Source organism: Paramisgurnus dabryanus, chromosome 24 (assembly GCF_030506205.2).
Source record: "Paramisgurnus dabryanus chromosome 24, PD_genome_1.1, whole genome shotgun sequence".
NCBI lineage: Eukaryota > Metazoa > Chordata > Actinopteri > Cypriniformes > Cobitidae > Paramisgurnus > Paramisgurnus dabryanus.
In genome coordinates this window covers 3,858,856-3,875,635 of record NC_133360.1, presented here as the reverse complement: position 1 = coordinate 3,875,635, position 16,780 = coordinate 3,858,856, and the positions used below count along the sequence as shown (strand labels likewise).

General features: G+C 36.7%; 2 protein-coding genes across 3 annotated transcripts in view; both read right to left on the bottom strand.

Annotated features, from left to right (window-relative positions):
* The window catches only part of LOC135721197 (uncharacterized), a 72,640-nt gene that overhangs the window by 13,249 nt on the left and 42,611 nt on the right, over window positions 1–16,780 (bottom strand). The gene's annotated exons all lie outside the window — the stretch shown is intronic.
* On the bottom strand, window positions 1,075–13,688 carry LOC135721205 (uncharacterized). The gene is made up of 5 exons (XM_065243408.2): window positions 13,413–13,688; window positions 8,574–8,891; window positions 5,377–5,460; window positions 4,626–4,746; window positions 1,075–2,797 (listed from the first exon to the last, which is right to left on the bottom strand). The coding sequence occupies exons 1-5, from the start codon at window positions 13,534–13,536 to the stop codon at window positions 2,758–2,760; spliced, it is 687 nt and encodes a 228-aa protein (XP_065099480.1). The 5' UTR covers window positions 13,537–13,688; the 3' UTR covers window positions 1,075–2,757.

The window sequence follows — 16,780 nt, the reverse complement described above, 5'->3', positions numbered from 1 at the left end:
TGAAGATATCTGACCTCTGAAACCTCCATCTGAGGAAGATGAAACTCTGATCAATAATCTACTACTGAGGAACAAATAACGTTACATTAAAAAAAGACATTTAATTTTATAGTTCTTACTTTATAGTCGGATTAATATCGACTTCGGTTGACTTTAATTTCAGTAGATAATCGCTTATTTCCCTCAGTTTTACCTCAGTTTCCTCGACTAATGAATTCATGCTGCATGATGTTGTGCTCCCGATGATGAAATGACGCCGATTCGCGGTTGTGGCTAGAAGGGAAACCGCTGCGGCCAAAATCTCGCCGGATGAGTTCTGTTTTCATCCTAATCCTACTTTCAAACCTAACCATAAACCAACATTTTTATTGGGTTTAGGTGGTAAATGTATTACATCTAGCCAGAACCGATGTTTCATCCAAATTAATCATACACCCGAACCCTAAAGGTAAACCCAAAATCTCGCGAGATGCGTCTGCTGTATCCCATCAAGCCAGAACCCTGATTTGTGGAGACGCTTCTGCTTGTTCAACAAAAAAAATTGACATTGATATTAAGTAAAAGTAAACTACATTCACAACATAATAACACATAAGCGAGTTTTGACAGTAAATTAAAACAGAGTTTAAAGACTGTGTAGAGTTTACTTACACATATAACCGTAGTAGAGCGCCATCTTGTGTTCACAGAAGATATTCACCACTACAAGAACAGCTGAAAATGACGGTTCATTTTCGAAGAGATCCCATAAATGTTGTTTGAGTAGAAACCAACAGCTTATAATGTCAACACAAAATGATTTTTAAAAATCATGATAACGAGAAAAGAAGCTCATTACTTGTAGATTTTACTCTAAAATTACTGATATGCTGTAGTAACTAATGCACTGTCCTTTTCTGCATCAATAAATTCACAGTAGGCCTATGTGAAATTTTTTTTTTATCTTCATATATTAATAAATATATATCGCAATCATGACATCGCACGTGTGAGCAGTGAATTCAGTTGACTTGTGCGCTATTTAGTGTCAGCAGAATGTTTGTATAAAATGGCTCATGGAAATAAACCAAACCGTGACTTTTAGCAGTGGCTTTTATTTCACAACAAATATAATATAAGAATACAACAAATTGATGCCATAACAATACACTGCTAAAACAATTACACACCGAGACTATAGCAGAGATTAAAGTGAGTTAACACAGTGGTTCTCAAACTGGGGGCCGCAAGATGGTGCCAGGGGGGGCCCCAGTTTTATGACATTTTAAAAAAATTAATTAATTCATCATAAATTCTGTGTTACTAAACCTAAAAAAAAAGCTACTAACAAACAGCACTACTTTTTATAATTTAATATGTTTTGTTTAATTAAAATGTTGCATTTTAGAACACATTTGTCATTACTTTTCCTTTAGGGGGGCCACGACGGAAAGCTCCGTACCCACAGGGGCGTTGAAAAACACACGCACGTTGAAAAAGTTTGAGAACCAGCATTGAGTTAAGTGCTCTCAGGGGATATACAGTATATCATGCACAGTAACACACAAAAATGGCTGGGTTATTTTTGACCCATGTTGGGTAAATATTGAACAAAACACATGCTGGGTTAAAAATTACCCAATGTTGGGTTGTCATTATGCAACTGGTTATGACAACCCAACAGTTGGGTTAAAACAACCCAGCAGTGTGACAGTGCCCGTCTAATATTTACCCAAAATAAGTCAAAAAGTTATTTTTAGAGTAAATAAAAAGACAGAAAATATTTTCTATTCAATTTCACAGAAAGTTTTCCTGAGAGCAAAAACAATATAACAGTGCACTTTAGTGTTGTGTAAAACCTCAACTGTAGCTAAACAATAAAAATAAGATGCAGAATATACAACATGAACATACACAAATGACAAAGGATTTAAAGAATAAAAATATATAAATCAATGCTGTTTTAGTGTATAAGATGTAGTGTAACTCCAGATTATCAAAGCTTATTTTTTTTTTAAATAATGTTAAGGCATTTAATACACAGATTCTCCCTTAAGTTACATTTAACTATATATTTAGGCAATGTATTATATTTACAATTAAACAATATAACATTCATTAGGTGTGCACATAAAAAAGGAAATATTATAGATATGCTGATACACATCAAGATATTTTAAGCAAAAAAAAGGAGGGTTTTTATTATTGTTATTTCACAGTTGAGACACAGTGTTAAGTTATCATAAAGATAGTGTTCATAAAAATGCTATAAAGTATAAACATATGTGTGGTAGTGAAAGAAAGAAATACAGGAAACACACACTGATGGCAAACTGTTCAGTTTTGTTTTTGCATCATTCCATGTAAATATAAAACTAAATCAAATTATACGTAAATCCTGAAAAAAAATATTTATAGGACTTTATATTAAAACGTGCGCGGGTAAATAGTGCTATAGTTTCTCTTTATTTCTTCTGATGATGTGAAGTACTCTGCTTTGCTTATGATTTGCATAAAGTTAAACCTTGGTTTGGTTACAACACATTAATACCAGAAAACTATAAAATTGAGATGTGCCTTTTATGGGAACATAAACATGTTGATTATGGGATCGTTCCCATAGAAAGAACCTAGCAACATTGCCGGAACACGAACACGTCATAAAAAATCATGCATGTGCATATTTCAAGAAAATCATTGGTAGTGTTAATGAAACAAAATGAAACAAACCTCAGACAATGATCATATTACACTTAAGGAAGATCACTGCTGTTGCTTTCAGTCCTGAAAGGTTTCGTCATCTTTGCTGACTCTTTGCCTGTGATGGACACAGATGAGAGATCAAATTAGAAGATGAACAGAAGATAAACATCTACAAATGCAATCCTGTAGCTCAGTTGGTTAAGCATTATGTTAGCAGTTCAAAGGTCATGAGTTTGAATCTCAGGGATTTACTTTATTTCCATTCTGAATTTAAAACTAAATATAAGATTTGTGTTTACAATGTTGTGTGTTTTAGGGATGTGCATTTATGTCATTTTTTCATTTCGATTAATCCATAGGTCTGAAGAACGAGTACTCGATTAACTGGGGGCGGGGCAATCAAAGGGGCGGGGCTTACACGTCATGGTGAAAATGAAAATATTTTTATTAAAAACACTCAAATAAAACTTAATTTCGAAGAAACTATGACAGAACAATGAACACATACTAGAGTTTTAATGAATTAAATGTTTTTAACAGAAACCTCTAACAGGAAAAGCTGCGTGATGGAATGAAACTAAAGGGTTAACAAACACAAACCGAAGCGCTTTCTATATGACGCACTCTGCATAATATTAAGCCTTTATACAACATAAATGCACCACGTCCATCTATCTGCATAAATGCAAGACTTCAACTAAGTTTTCAACTAAGTTATCTAAAAAAAAGAAAGTTTAACTCCCTTTGTGAATGTGCATCATAAACAGCGCACTTTTAAACACGTCCAGTCAAAGCACAAGCTTCATAACATTAAGCAGCTTTAAGTATTTTGCTATCATTTTAGCATTTAGCTGTGTCGTGTCGTCCTCTTACCTCAGTCAAGATGTAATGTAAATGCTCGTATGGCTCTCTGGTATCTCTTGACATTTGATGTTTAAATATGAGATGATAACCCATTGAACTTTTGACAGCGCTGTACATTTTGCAACTGACTGACTGTATTTCCGAAGATCACGGCATCCTTTTAAACCATAGTGCCTCAGTGATGTGAGGTGTGACCGGCTTCGCGGGCTGCCGCGTATTACGCAGACCGGCGGGTTGCTGATGCGCGGTCGCGCGGAATCTGTTTGTTTTTGAATCACGCATGGTAATGCTACTGATGTCATACGTCGGTCTGCGTAGCTCGACACGACGTCAAACACGCATCTCCAGACCCAGTCTTTACTACCACATGCGCTCGTAACGCTAACCAGACACCCAAATGCCGCCATATCCACAATAAATAAATAAATAAACCCACATGATCATCGTTTTCGTGATCGATCATCGATGCCACGTTCAAGTACTCGAGCAATCGAGTACTCGTGCCCATCCCTAGTGTGTTTTGTGTTATCTGACTGAATCTGAAACACACGATGTGTGTGTACAATAAACATCACCATTACCTGTCTCTTCCTCATTTATCATAATGTCTGCCCGGTTATTTCTAGGTTTAAAATGTCTTGATAAAATTAGATTTGTGCATATGTATAATTACGAATCTACGAATTTTATCATGAGTGCTATTAGATTTTGATTCCTGTGTTTGTATTTCCGGTGTTTTGCTGTAGTTTATATTTTTTCTTTAAGTTGTATAAGTGAAAAGGGTGATAGTTGCTGCATATAAACTATTACTTTAATACAAACTATAAATTACAAAAACATCTGAAGTCATTTCAAACAACAACTCTAATATGAATGTATTAAAAGCACTATTTTTCAGTGTAAATCAGTATAATGATATGTGTAATATGTGAATAAAAGGCCAAACCAACAAAAAATATTCAAAACATTTGAACCCTGAATATAAACAAACATTTTTACAAATTTAAATTCAATCTGTACTGTAGCAAAATAAAGACAATCACTATATAAATCTTGTATTAGCTGAAGATATTTCTTACCTAGTAGTCCTTGAGAGACGTCGGTAAAGAAAGATAGCGAGAGCAAGAGCAAAAACAAGAACAAGAAGAAAAACACAGAGTCCTGCTACAACACCTGAAGACTTACTAGAAGATTGATCATCTGAGAGAGAGAGAGGGAGAGAGAGAGAGAGAGAGAGAGAGAGAGAGAGAGAGAGAGAGAGAGAGAGAGAGACATACAAAGTTTAATAAATCACATTTGAGTGTTGTTGTAAGATGAGATTTGCGTACATTTTATACAACAGTTCTTTCTTGTTTTGAAAACTGTTTACATTCTACTAGTATAGTAACAGTAACCCTTTACTATTTAGTATCGTTTACGTATCATTCAACCACTGATCATGAATGACTAAGGAAGACACTTGAGCTGTACAGTTGCACTGGAAAAAACTGCAAAGAAAGCGTCATACATTAAGCTGCACAAACACTGTTTTAAAGACTTTCAATCAGTTCCCTAGCTCCCTAGGTCGTTGCAACAAAAAAAATACATATGAATAAAATAAACAAATAATAGATTCACGAGACCAAACACTGTTGGTTTGATCCATCCAAAACAAATAAAATCTCATTCTTGACCATCAGACACAGATACCTCAGAGCCAGTGTCAAATAGTAGTGTCAGAGAGAGCGATATTGGTTAAAATATATAAATTTGTTTTAGTATAATGTTTCATCAAAACTACATTGCTAATTTTGATAAATTATCTTTATTATTTTGAAGCGATCTACTTACCATTGACTTTTACATTGGTAACATTATTATGTGGAATGACAGAATCTTCCAACGTCTTTCCTTTTCCTGTATCTACAGACACATCTAAAACATTAACAAAAGGTTATAAAAAAAGATGAATAGAGACGTCACATTCAATCTTAAAATCAGTCTCAAGTGATCCAAACACAAGCAAACACCACTGAAAACAGGGACATGTTCTTTATTCACTTCCGCCATATTTGTGTCCGTCTTGGCAGTGACCACAGCATATCTAATGCATTAAATGGTCACATTTATTAGTTTAATTGAGGGCTTAACAGAGACAAAATACTGATTTTACAATCTGGAGTTATATGTCAGCTGCCAGTCAGTCCCTTCAGTTGTTCGCGATCGTGGAAGAACGCAAAATCAACAAAATGTCGAATTTTTGGTATCCTGCATTATTTGTCATATTCTGTATTAAATATTTCCAGAAATTAAAAATGTCTCATAAAAATAAATTAAATATAATATCTCTGTCATTATAAATAGACAACTTGGTGAATATTTTGGGCTATAATTTACTAACGCGAATTAACATAGTACGCTCAGGGCGCGCAGCTGTGACCGGACACAAAAAACGTGGTCCGGATGAATATGTCAGCAGGATTTGATTGTTGATGATTTGGCTTCTTTTCAAAAACCCATTCATTGTCTCTGCTTAAATGTAGCTATAAATTAAATGTTAACTGAAAACACGTATTATCCTATAGCTGTATATTTTTGCCATGTGGACACTCATTAGAATACTTCCTAATTATAACATTGACACATGTTTTCTGAAAAGCCCAAATATATTAAGAGATGCAGAACATCTAAATCTGTTAAATCTATTGCATGGTTAGTCAAGACTAAATGGAAATTTAAAACGTAAAGGTGAAGTAAAGAGATTAAGAACACATTAATGAGTACGTTCACATGCACAGAATAAGCGGATAACTATCAAAAATCTGCTTATTATAGAAAACTGTTTTCATGCGTTTACATGCAAATCAACAAGCCGGCTATGCAGTCAACTGCGTTTACATGGGACTTGGAGAATTATCAGTTTTCTCGCAGGCAGTGACGTCACCACCTATAGTACATAATAGTCGATCAAAAAGCCAACGGCATATCTGTCTTAAGCTGTACTGTTGTATCTCTTCTCGTGTCTACAGCACCTGTAAATGTAACATGTGCTTCTATTTTCAGTTTCTCTGCCAACTGCTTTAGTCCAGCGGAGACTTTTATGCGTTACTTTGCGCTTACTTCCGCGTGTGACGTTTATCTTTCATACGCGGAGACATGCGCACATGGACAAAACCATGAGAAACCCGGTTAAGGTGTTTACATGCCACGCGAAATCGGTGTAATGAGCAAAAAACTACCTGTGCCGATCGGTTTTTGCTTACGCCGTTTATGGGCTTTCCCTGATTAAAGAAAACCGATTTACGCGTTTACATGACCCCACACATTATCAGTTTATTAAGCATAATCGGCGTAAGACTGTGCATGTAAACGCACTCAATGGCACCTCTGTCTTTTCTGCTCGAGACAGATAGCTTTAAATTATATCCATATCTCAGGACGCTTGTTTATACATGTATCAACTGCATGTGGTGCTTCACAGACCGACTGACAAATAAAATAAAATTATTGTGAGATCGGAGCAGACTGCTTGTTATGCTTTCGAAAGGCTCTTGCAGCAGAGTGATGTCACACATGTATGCATGTATAGTATTTGTTGTATATTTAGAAGTAGAGTAGAAATCCATTTAGAGCTGCAACTATCGACTATTTTTTCAACCGATTAATCTATCGATTATTTTTTCGATTAATCGAATAGTCTAATGATTTTTTTATACATATAATTCCCCAACAAATAATAAATGTAACATCTGCCATTAACGCCAACATTTTATTTAAGCATTTTCTTAATTAAACAAACACACAAACCAAAATTTTCAACATGAAAAATAAAGTGGCAGTGCCACTTTAAAAGAGGCATTATTCACCTTAAACAATAAAATAGGCATATATTAATATTTTAAACATTAGTTTATTATTAGTACATGCATTAACTCAGCATTAGTTCAGACTGAAGTAAAAATAAGTTCATTGTGATTCATGAACCCTTATATAAGATGTAATGGTTATATTATTACTGTTAATATTATTACTATTAGTAGTACTGCATTCTCATTTAACTTTAACATTTAACTTTTCTTAAGTTCCGGGTAAAAAACAAGTTCAGTTAGTATGATCTTCTAATATTTTATAAACAGCGTTTACGCTGCTGTTACTTTAAATAAACGCATGTCAGGAATACCTTACAAGACGAGCTTCTGTAATATCTGCGCACATATTCGCAAAAAAGATGTTCATTGGGAACTCCAGACTGCCAGCTGGCTTTCAGTGCACGCGGGCACATGCCTATCAGTTCTCAATGTGACAGTAACTTATTATTTCAAAACTTCTTAATATAAAAACATGTCCTGCTCTTTATTTACTGTTTCAACATACTGCCCAGAAGCGATGCAATGTCGCGTCTGTCAGGCGTCTCGCAGCTCGTATTAAACGAAGATGTAAACGCAGCTGTATTAAGCACAATATGTATTGATTCTATTGTTTATAGAGTAAGTATAAAAACTTACTGTAATAGTTCAAATTCTTACGCTGACGTCTCGTCATTTTGAGGTCGGAGAGCCCCAGGTTTTCTTTTAAGATGATCATACACAGGTGTTGCGCTGCTGTGGTATGCCATTTCAGTTTTACACAGTATGTGTTTTATTTGGTCTCTGCTTAAAGTATTCCCACACTTTTGATCGCATTCTGTCTGTTTGGTATAACACTTGTATCACCCGGTCGGAGCTGAAGCCGCCTTCATTTCAAAATGTAAACAGTGCGACGCATCGACGCATTTCCGGCAAATCGACGTAATTACGTAATCGACGTAATCGACTACGTCGACGCGTCGTTCCAGCCCTAAATCCATTTACTAAAAAAATTTAACTTGTCTGACTGCTTCATTTCCACTTTAACTGTACTGATGAGATCATTTTACCACAATGTTTTAACATTAAACAAAACATTAATATCACATTTACAATTATTTGTTACTGTAAATTTTATTTATCATGCTGAATAATGATGTCGATATTATAAATAATTAATAAAGTAAAGCTTGAGATACTCACTAACGCTGAATATCTTTGTTGTAATCTTCTCTCTGTTGCTGATGTCTAGTTTATAAAGTCCAGTGTGTTGAGTTGTGATGTTTGTGATGGTGAGATCTCCATTCTCAGTGTTCAGCTTCAGTCTGTCTCTGAATCTCCCATCAAGTACATTATCATATATTCTAATAAAATCAGCCTCCCTGTTGATTTGAGCTATGCGATCCAGTTGATCACCAAACCTCCATTCTATCAGATCATCTCTCTGTATGTTAGTAAGATCAGTGTGTAGAGTAACAGGATCTCCCTCATACGCTGACACTGACTCATCTGTAACAACACCTGTAGATCCAAACAGAAAGATTCAGAGATTAAACTCACTTCTATAACACTCTCAGTACAAAGATTAAGTAACTAGTAAATCTTTATTTACTATTATTATTTTAGGAAATATCTAAACGTGTATCATAAAGTCTATTCACAAATCCAAAATCATCAGTTTTTTAGACTGTGCATGTGCATCTCACTCAGAACTTGAGAATGTGCAGGGTCATTAGACACTCGGTTTCTGCTAATCCCATTTTAATCTGGAGTAGAGGTCGACCAATGTTTCATTCTCTGACCGATGCCGATATTTCAAAATCAGGGCAGCCGATGGCCTATATATGATGACGATTTTCTTGGCCGATATGTTTAGCCGAATTTCTATTTGTACATAATAATCAAAATGTCCTCATCATTAGCAGGACATTAGGGCAGCGCATGCATACACAAACAACATGGCAAAAACAGCCGGAGAAAGAGAGCAGGAAAAAAATGCCCTTCGACTTAAGTCGTGTGTAGTTGGTTTGGATTTACCTACATTTCATGTTGATGCTTTTTAATTAAATATAATAAAAATATATATACAGTCTGAAATTATTTTGTTTTAAATGGGGGCGAGGAAAAATCGAATCGAAAATCAAGTTTTTTATAAATCACAGATTTTTTTAGGGGGACAAATCGCCCAGCCCTACTTTGTAGGATAAAGTCCTTCTTTGGTAGACCTGATAAATTATTTAATCATCATAAAGTTAACATTGTAAACATCTAAGTTTTTTTAGTTTAGACTGTTATGTAGGGCAAATCTTTCTAAACACATTTACTTTCTCATTTCTGAGGTGCTATGAGTGACTGATTGTGCTGACAGTCACGTCTTGTGAGATCAGTGTTGGACAGATCTGTTGTTTCAACCGTTCATTCAGACGAATCTGTTCAAAGGAGTCAGTTCGCGAATCGGACGCATTGTGTTCTAATCCAGGCTGAGCAGCGCAAAACTGTAACCAAAGTGTTAAGGGCGATTTATAGTCGTGCGTAGGTTCGTAGCTCTGCGTAGCCTGATGCGCACCTTACAAAAAATTTAACAGCGCGTCAGATCTACGCGGACCGCAAGCGCTGTGATTGGTCGACCAGAAACCCTCCCGTCAGGTAAAAAAACTGCATCATAGGTATTTCCGTTTGTGACGGTGAAAACAAAGATGAGCCAAGTTGAGGAGTGATTTACCTCAAACTGCAACAAAAGTCGCTGTTTATTTACTTCCATCATTGCTGGTCTTCTCAAATCATACACAACAAGTTGCTATTTCTTCTTCGTTTGTGGGTTAACTTGCCAAGCTTCTTCTCTGACGGTCGAGCTGCTACTGTGGTTACACGCGTGGATACTGCCTACCAGCAGTTTGCGGGTGTGTTTGCACGTCGACGCGGAGGACGACGCAAAAGTATAAATGAAAACCGACGCGGAACCTACGCCGTATCGGTTACGCCGTAGGACCTACGCACGACTATAACGAGCCCTTTACTGTAACAAAACACAAAAAAACATTTCCTCATTTCCTGGATATGATTTGGTTTTCCGACCTTTCGCCATCGTGTCAGTTTTGTTTTGAGTATGAGTGAGGGAGAGAGCAGAGAGACAGTTTAAAGCAGGAAAATAAGTTTAAAGACAGAAAGGGTGCTTGCTCTGTTCACTTTGTCACACAAACAAAGATCATCACTCATTAATCATATGAAATGAGCCCAATCTTTGTGACCGCATGGACGGTGCACAGCGAGACATAAGCCCGTCACGCCGTTGTACTGGCTGCTTAATTCGCGCGATCCCTGCATTGTTTACTAAAGCTGTTTGTTAACAAGGCATGGCTGCAGAGTCTCACACACACAGCGCCAGCAAGCTGCAGCAAGAGGCGGCAAGAGGCGGCGTCACGAGTTCTACAAAAATGCTTAGGTGCCCGCAGATGCGCCTGCCTATTACTCGACCTCATTTTGCAGCAAAATCGGCCAAAGCGGGGGTTTTTTAAATACGCCAAAAATCGGCCAAATTATCGGCCCGGCCGATAAATCAGTCGACTTCTTATCTGACGTACCTACAGAGTGGTATTACATCCTTCATATCTCTGAAGAGTCTTAAGTTTAATCAGATGGAAGGAAGCGACGTTGCGTCGTCCATTTTTTTACACTCTATGGCACAGCACAAATACACACAGTATTTCGTCACCACACCCCAAACGCTTATGCATCTGACTTGTTTCCTTGCTGGCTCACAAGGCAATGACTTCGACAGCATGACGGCAGCTCTGGGAAATGCATTCTGACAGACTTTATAGGCAGCATAACAGAATTCTGTTTAAAATAAACGGAGAGAACCTTTGCGATAACTAATCACATTTTTTCAAACTACAATACTAATTTCTCATTAGAAATGCAATCAAAAGGTGTAAAAAAAAGTGTAAATAAAATGTAACTTACACTAAATTTGTGCTACAGCCACTTTCTTGGCCGCCATTTTATTTTTTTGAACTCAAACTTCGAAACACCACACACGCCGGCGACACCTTCTGGTCAAAATAGTGTAAAAGCAGTTCTGGCCAAACAATTTACACTTTTTTACAACTCCCCTAGTGGTGAATCATCGTATTTTGCTGGGCTATGAACCAGATTTTTTCCCCAATTGGTTCGTTCCGAACAGAAACAGTATTTTAATGTTTCTGGTTTTCGGTTCAACCCTAAAACTGACCTTCCTAAACCGGTCAAAACCACAAATGAAGTTCCCGAACTGATAAATATCGTTCCATGTCAGCTGTGGGATATACAAATGAGTAGGCTGATCATTAGAACATTAAACTTAAATGACTAGTCTACATAATTTTCCTTAAAGGTGACATAGAATGATTGAACCGGGTATTAATCCTTGTTCTGTGATGTGACATGTAGACAAAAAATGTTTGTTTGGGTCTGTAATGCCTTAGAAGCTTCCTAAAAACCTCTCTCAGATAGCTCTATTAGGGTGGGGGATTTTAAACAAGTGGTTTTGCACCTATTTGGCTCCCCCTACTGGATTAACTTGCAATCTCATTCATGATTGGCTGACTTTGCTGCCACTCAAAAAATGTAGCCAATTATTTTAAAGTGGAGGGGCAGTTAGATGCCTGTGATGTCATAAGCATCAGTTTTTCAGATTGGGCCGTTTTCTGGCTGACATTTCTAAAAGAGGAATTACTATGAGACTGAGATGTTTAGCATGTCTAGAACTTTTTGTATGTTTGTGAATGTGGGTAGACTACCATTATTCAACAAAGACAAGGTAAAAATGGTTTTTCATTCTCTGTCCCCTTTAAAGCTCTATCTAGTCAGCAAACATTAAAAAAGGCTACAATGTGTAAGCGGCATAACTGTAATTCTGACCTGCCTACATTTGTTTCAGCATTATACATGAATTAAGACAAGGACAATTTCTGCCATGTCGTTTATTGGCAAACAACTTAAATAAATGTTTTTATTATAAAAAGAATACTGTGGTATTTCGAGATCATTTTGTGTGTATGTGTCCTGTCAAGAACAGAAAGATTGTTTGCTTGCTATTTGAAGCGCATCTCTCCATGTATGCACTTTTCAGTGCACTTAGACCTTCGCGCACACACAGACGGAGGACGAATTCCAAACGGTGCTTCTGGAAGAAGATGCAGCATAAACAGTAGCTCCACATAAAGTGAAATTTACGTTGTTTTTCAGTGCTTTATTTGCCAAATGCATGTTAATGTACTACAGCAGCGTAACTCTCTCTCAAGTTTATACTTCAAGAGTTTAGATCTTTGAAGGGCATAGGGATAATCACATTTGATTGGAGTTAGACCGGACACATTCAACCGCATGTGCGTCTGTGCCAAGCGTGACGATGTGCGACGTTTTGTCGGGGCTGAACGCAACCCAGGGCTGCGTTCAGCCCCGACAGAACGTTGCACAACGTTTATTAAACTGAAACGGTGATGCATTGAACACCCTGTTTTGATGACGCAAAAGTTGCAACTACGGTAGCTGAGAGGCCATGCTTTGTGTTCTTTTTTAAATGTTTCTGAAGCCTGATGAAATCGTTATAAATGTGTGTTTAATACTGTAAAATACCCTCGATGTTACAGTCACTGACCTTCCCGTCCAGAATGAAAGACAACATTCCAACTTGAACCCATTGAGAGAGCTGTCTCTTTACTATCGCGTGGTTTTATACATCTTGCCGCTGATTGGGCTGACATTTCTGACACACCCACCAAACAAGAGAAAACGCTTCTAAAACCTGTTGGATTCCGTTGCACACCGTTTCAAGGAAACATGTCGTTCAACCCGGAAACCGTAGCAAAACGTTGCGCACCGGTGTGAGATTGAACGTGCCCCAGGTGTTATTTTTGATTTGGACAGTCTACAACCCTTCCTCATTCCTTATAATATAGCCCGCCTATTACTAAAAATATGAACGTCTTTTAAATTATGATTGCCTGTAACTTACATGCCTAGATCCAGTCCATTTAAAAAAAAAATGAGAAACTAACTTACCATTGATTAATAAAGAGATAATAAGTAAAGTCGTCTTCAATTTGCTGTAAGTTTGATGTTTGAGTTCCGTGTCTGATATCGGAATATCCGGCTGGTTTCCATCGGTTTTGCGCTTTTGCCACATGATAAAAACTATGAAATTACGGCGTTTTCATTAACCGACGTTATGCGACTAACGTAACGTTAACGTATTTTTCGTAACGTTACTCGTTCGAAAAATCCTGGCAGGTGACTCTGTTCCCAGTTCTTGTTGTTGTTGATGATAGGCCTTTATCTTACTGTCACGAACCGACTTCCGGTCATTTTTTTTTAAATTAAAATTGTATTCTGTATTAACACCAAATAATGTTATTTGTACATTTATAATAGCCGTTTAAATATTGTTTACAATGTATGAATAATTGTCTTAATAAAAAATAACCGACATCTAGTCTGTAACAATGTTGGAAAGTTCCTGCACAACCGGAGGCTGCAGTTTCAGGACCGCAGCTATAGGACCCAACTTGTTTGTGACAGCGCCACCTACCGAACTGGAAGATATAGCAGCGGCTGCAGTTTAGTTTTAGGACCATGGTGATTTAGTTTGTAGTAATGTTTGTTCATAGTATCAAGATATTAAACTCAGTTGAATTGATTTATAAATGGGATTTATGAATGCATTTTCAAAATGCATCAGAAAAGTGCTTTAAGTCACAATTTTAAATTAAATGAATTTACAGATAAAATATAAATGTATAAATTCATATCAATCTTTAAACAACTAAAAAAATGGAATACCTTAAAAGTCTTAATGTCTTGAATTATACTGTATATTGTAAATGTGCATTTATTAAATCACCTCAATATCATGCCCAGTCTTTTCAGTCCAGCTCCCAGTATCTATTTTATGTGCAAGATTTCTACAAATCATTAAAAAAAGGATAAGAACATAGCCAAATATCAGTACAGGCTATATGAACATGTCAAACAGTATGCCTGGCCATGCAGAACATGACAGAAACTAACACATGATAACCATGGACTGTATGTGGTGTAGGCCTGCAGATCAGGCCAAATTGCAACAAACTATTAAAACAGCCAAACGTCTAAATGTACTTATTATAGTCATGAACAAGGATTTATGAAATCATGGCCACGAATTAAGAATGTTGTATATAATTTATAACTAGCACACAAATTCTTAATTCGTGGGAATTCATTATTAATTCATAGTTAGCGGGTCTTGCTATGTAAACTTTGAATCGTTTAAACGTTTTAACTCAGTTCTCACAGTGACTGCTATCCATTTTTTCCATCTTAAATTCAAATTAATAGATTTTGTCTCATGCTCCCCCTGTATGTGCCAAACACACAAAGTATGGCATCTCTTATAAGGGGTTTATAAGGCATGTCACATAACCGTATAGTTGACCTACTGTTAGAATGTAAATTCTAATGAGGTCTAGGAATATGATTTTGTAGTCTGAGGTAAGATGACGAGGTCTGAGCCGAGCAGCAGAGAGTTCTGATACATATCAGGGGCTATGAATGACACAGACACTAAATGCCATTCAAACACAGACCAAAGTTTATTAGAGAGAATACCCATATAGGTACAGAAAGGAAGTACTAGTAACCTGCTTGATGTGAGTGGGGTAACGTCTAGAGTAATCACGTGAGCACCCTGCAAGTAAGCCTACGATGGCCCTTTATGGGCCCACTTAGGGCTATTCTAAGGGCCCCGCGCAGGTTTGCTCATTGGCAAAACGTTGGCCCTTTAGCGCTGGCCCTGCGCGGGCAGCCCCCAGGAAGCCCTCATACAGAAAAATCCCCAGAGTTAAATGAACACTGCTGGATGTATATATTGTCCCATCTTACAGAGTGTTAAAAAGTAACAATGAAGCAGAATTAAAAGCTGTGTTATCCTCTTTCTCAACATCTCTGTCTGAAACCTTAAATTGCATTTCACATCTTACTTTTAGAGTCATTTTCTTAACTTATGTTAAGATGTTGGCTGTTTCATTTAAAGTCACCATTATTGTGATCAGTGGTTGTTTTAGTTGGACTTTGACTCTTGATCATTGGCTTGATAGTGTTTACTGGCTGCTATATCTAATTGTGTTTAAAACACATGTTATAGCAAAGAAAAGACTATAGTAATTGAATATTGATGGTTGATACATAAACAACATCAAACATAATCATTTAATGAACAGATTTATTAATATAGTTTTCCCCCCTTATCAGAAGCATCATTTTCTGTTAATAATGAAATACTACAGTGTAAGGTCCAGAACTCTCATAGCAGTTTATTATTCTGAAGGATTTTGATAGTTTGCACATAAACATTAACCGCTGAACGATGTAGATGCACAGACATCAAGAATCAGAGTATGAATCTCAACAATGGTGACAAAGAAAATGGTAACTAAAGGTCATTATTTATTCATGCCGCAGTGCATTCTGGGAGTCCTGGATGAGATTTGTAATTTGTTGATACCCAGCATGCATTGCAGCATGAAGCTTTTCATATTATTGTCACCATCATTGTGATTCATACTCTGATTCTTGATATTTGTGTGTCTACGTTGTAAAGCAGTTAATTTTGAGTGTCAGTGTTTCAAACTTCAGAAAGACAAACTGCTAAGAGAGAGCTGGATCTCATACTATAGTATCACATTGTCAGAGAAAGATCCTTCTGATATGTGTGCAAACAATAAATTTTATTTAGACTTTATTTACTGAACTGACCACCACCAAAGTATCGCACTCTGCTATAACAAACATGTCTTAAACTCACAAAGTTATAGCAATCAAACAATTGAACAATGTAAGAGTCACGAGTCAAGTTTAACTAAATCAAACACTGATCACAATAGTGGTGACTTTAAATGAAACAAAATCTCAACCTAAAGTAAGAAAATGACTCTACCAATAAGATGTAAAAATGCAATTTTAGGTTTCAGAGAGAGATGGTGAGAGAGAGGACAACAGCGCTTTTAATTCTGCTTCATTGTTACTTTTTAACACTCTGTAAGATTGGGACTAGGGCTGCACGATTAATCGTATTTTTATCATGATAACGATATGTGCGCCCCACGATTAGTTAAAGACAATCGTCGCGATTAATGTGTAAAGACCCAGCACAAAGCAGACTGTCTAGAATAAAGCAATGTGTTTGCTTCATATGGGCGGAGTCAGAGTAAACGGAGTGGATATTTGCAACGCGGTCTGTGTTATGGTATAATTAAGTTGGCATCACGAGATTTACAGTCATTCATCTTGAACGAACATAATGGCAGAGCAACAAGAAGAAGTGCAGAAAGACAGACGTTAGTTCCCCGAAAAGGGTCATATACTACATTGTTTGGATATTTCGGATTTTAGGA

Excerpts from the sequence above, each read along its gene's own strand:
- LOC135721205 (XM_065243408.2), bottom strand. The coding sequence starts at position 13,536 with ATGTGGCAAAAGCGCAAAACCGATGGAAACCAGCCGGATATTCCGATA. Across the intron at positions 8,892-13,412 it reads TATCTCTTTATTAATCAATG|GTGTTGTTACAGATGAGTCA; the intron begins GTAAGTTAGTTT and ends TTGGATCTACAG. Across the intron at positions 4,747-5,376 it reads TACCAATGTAAAAGTCAATG|ATGATCAATCTTCTAGTAAG; the intron begins GTAAGTAGATCG and ends TCTCTCTCTCAG.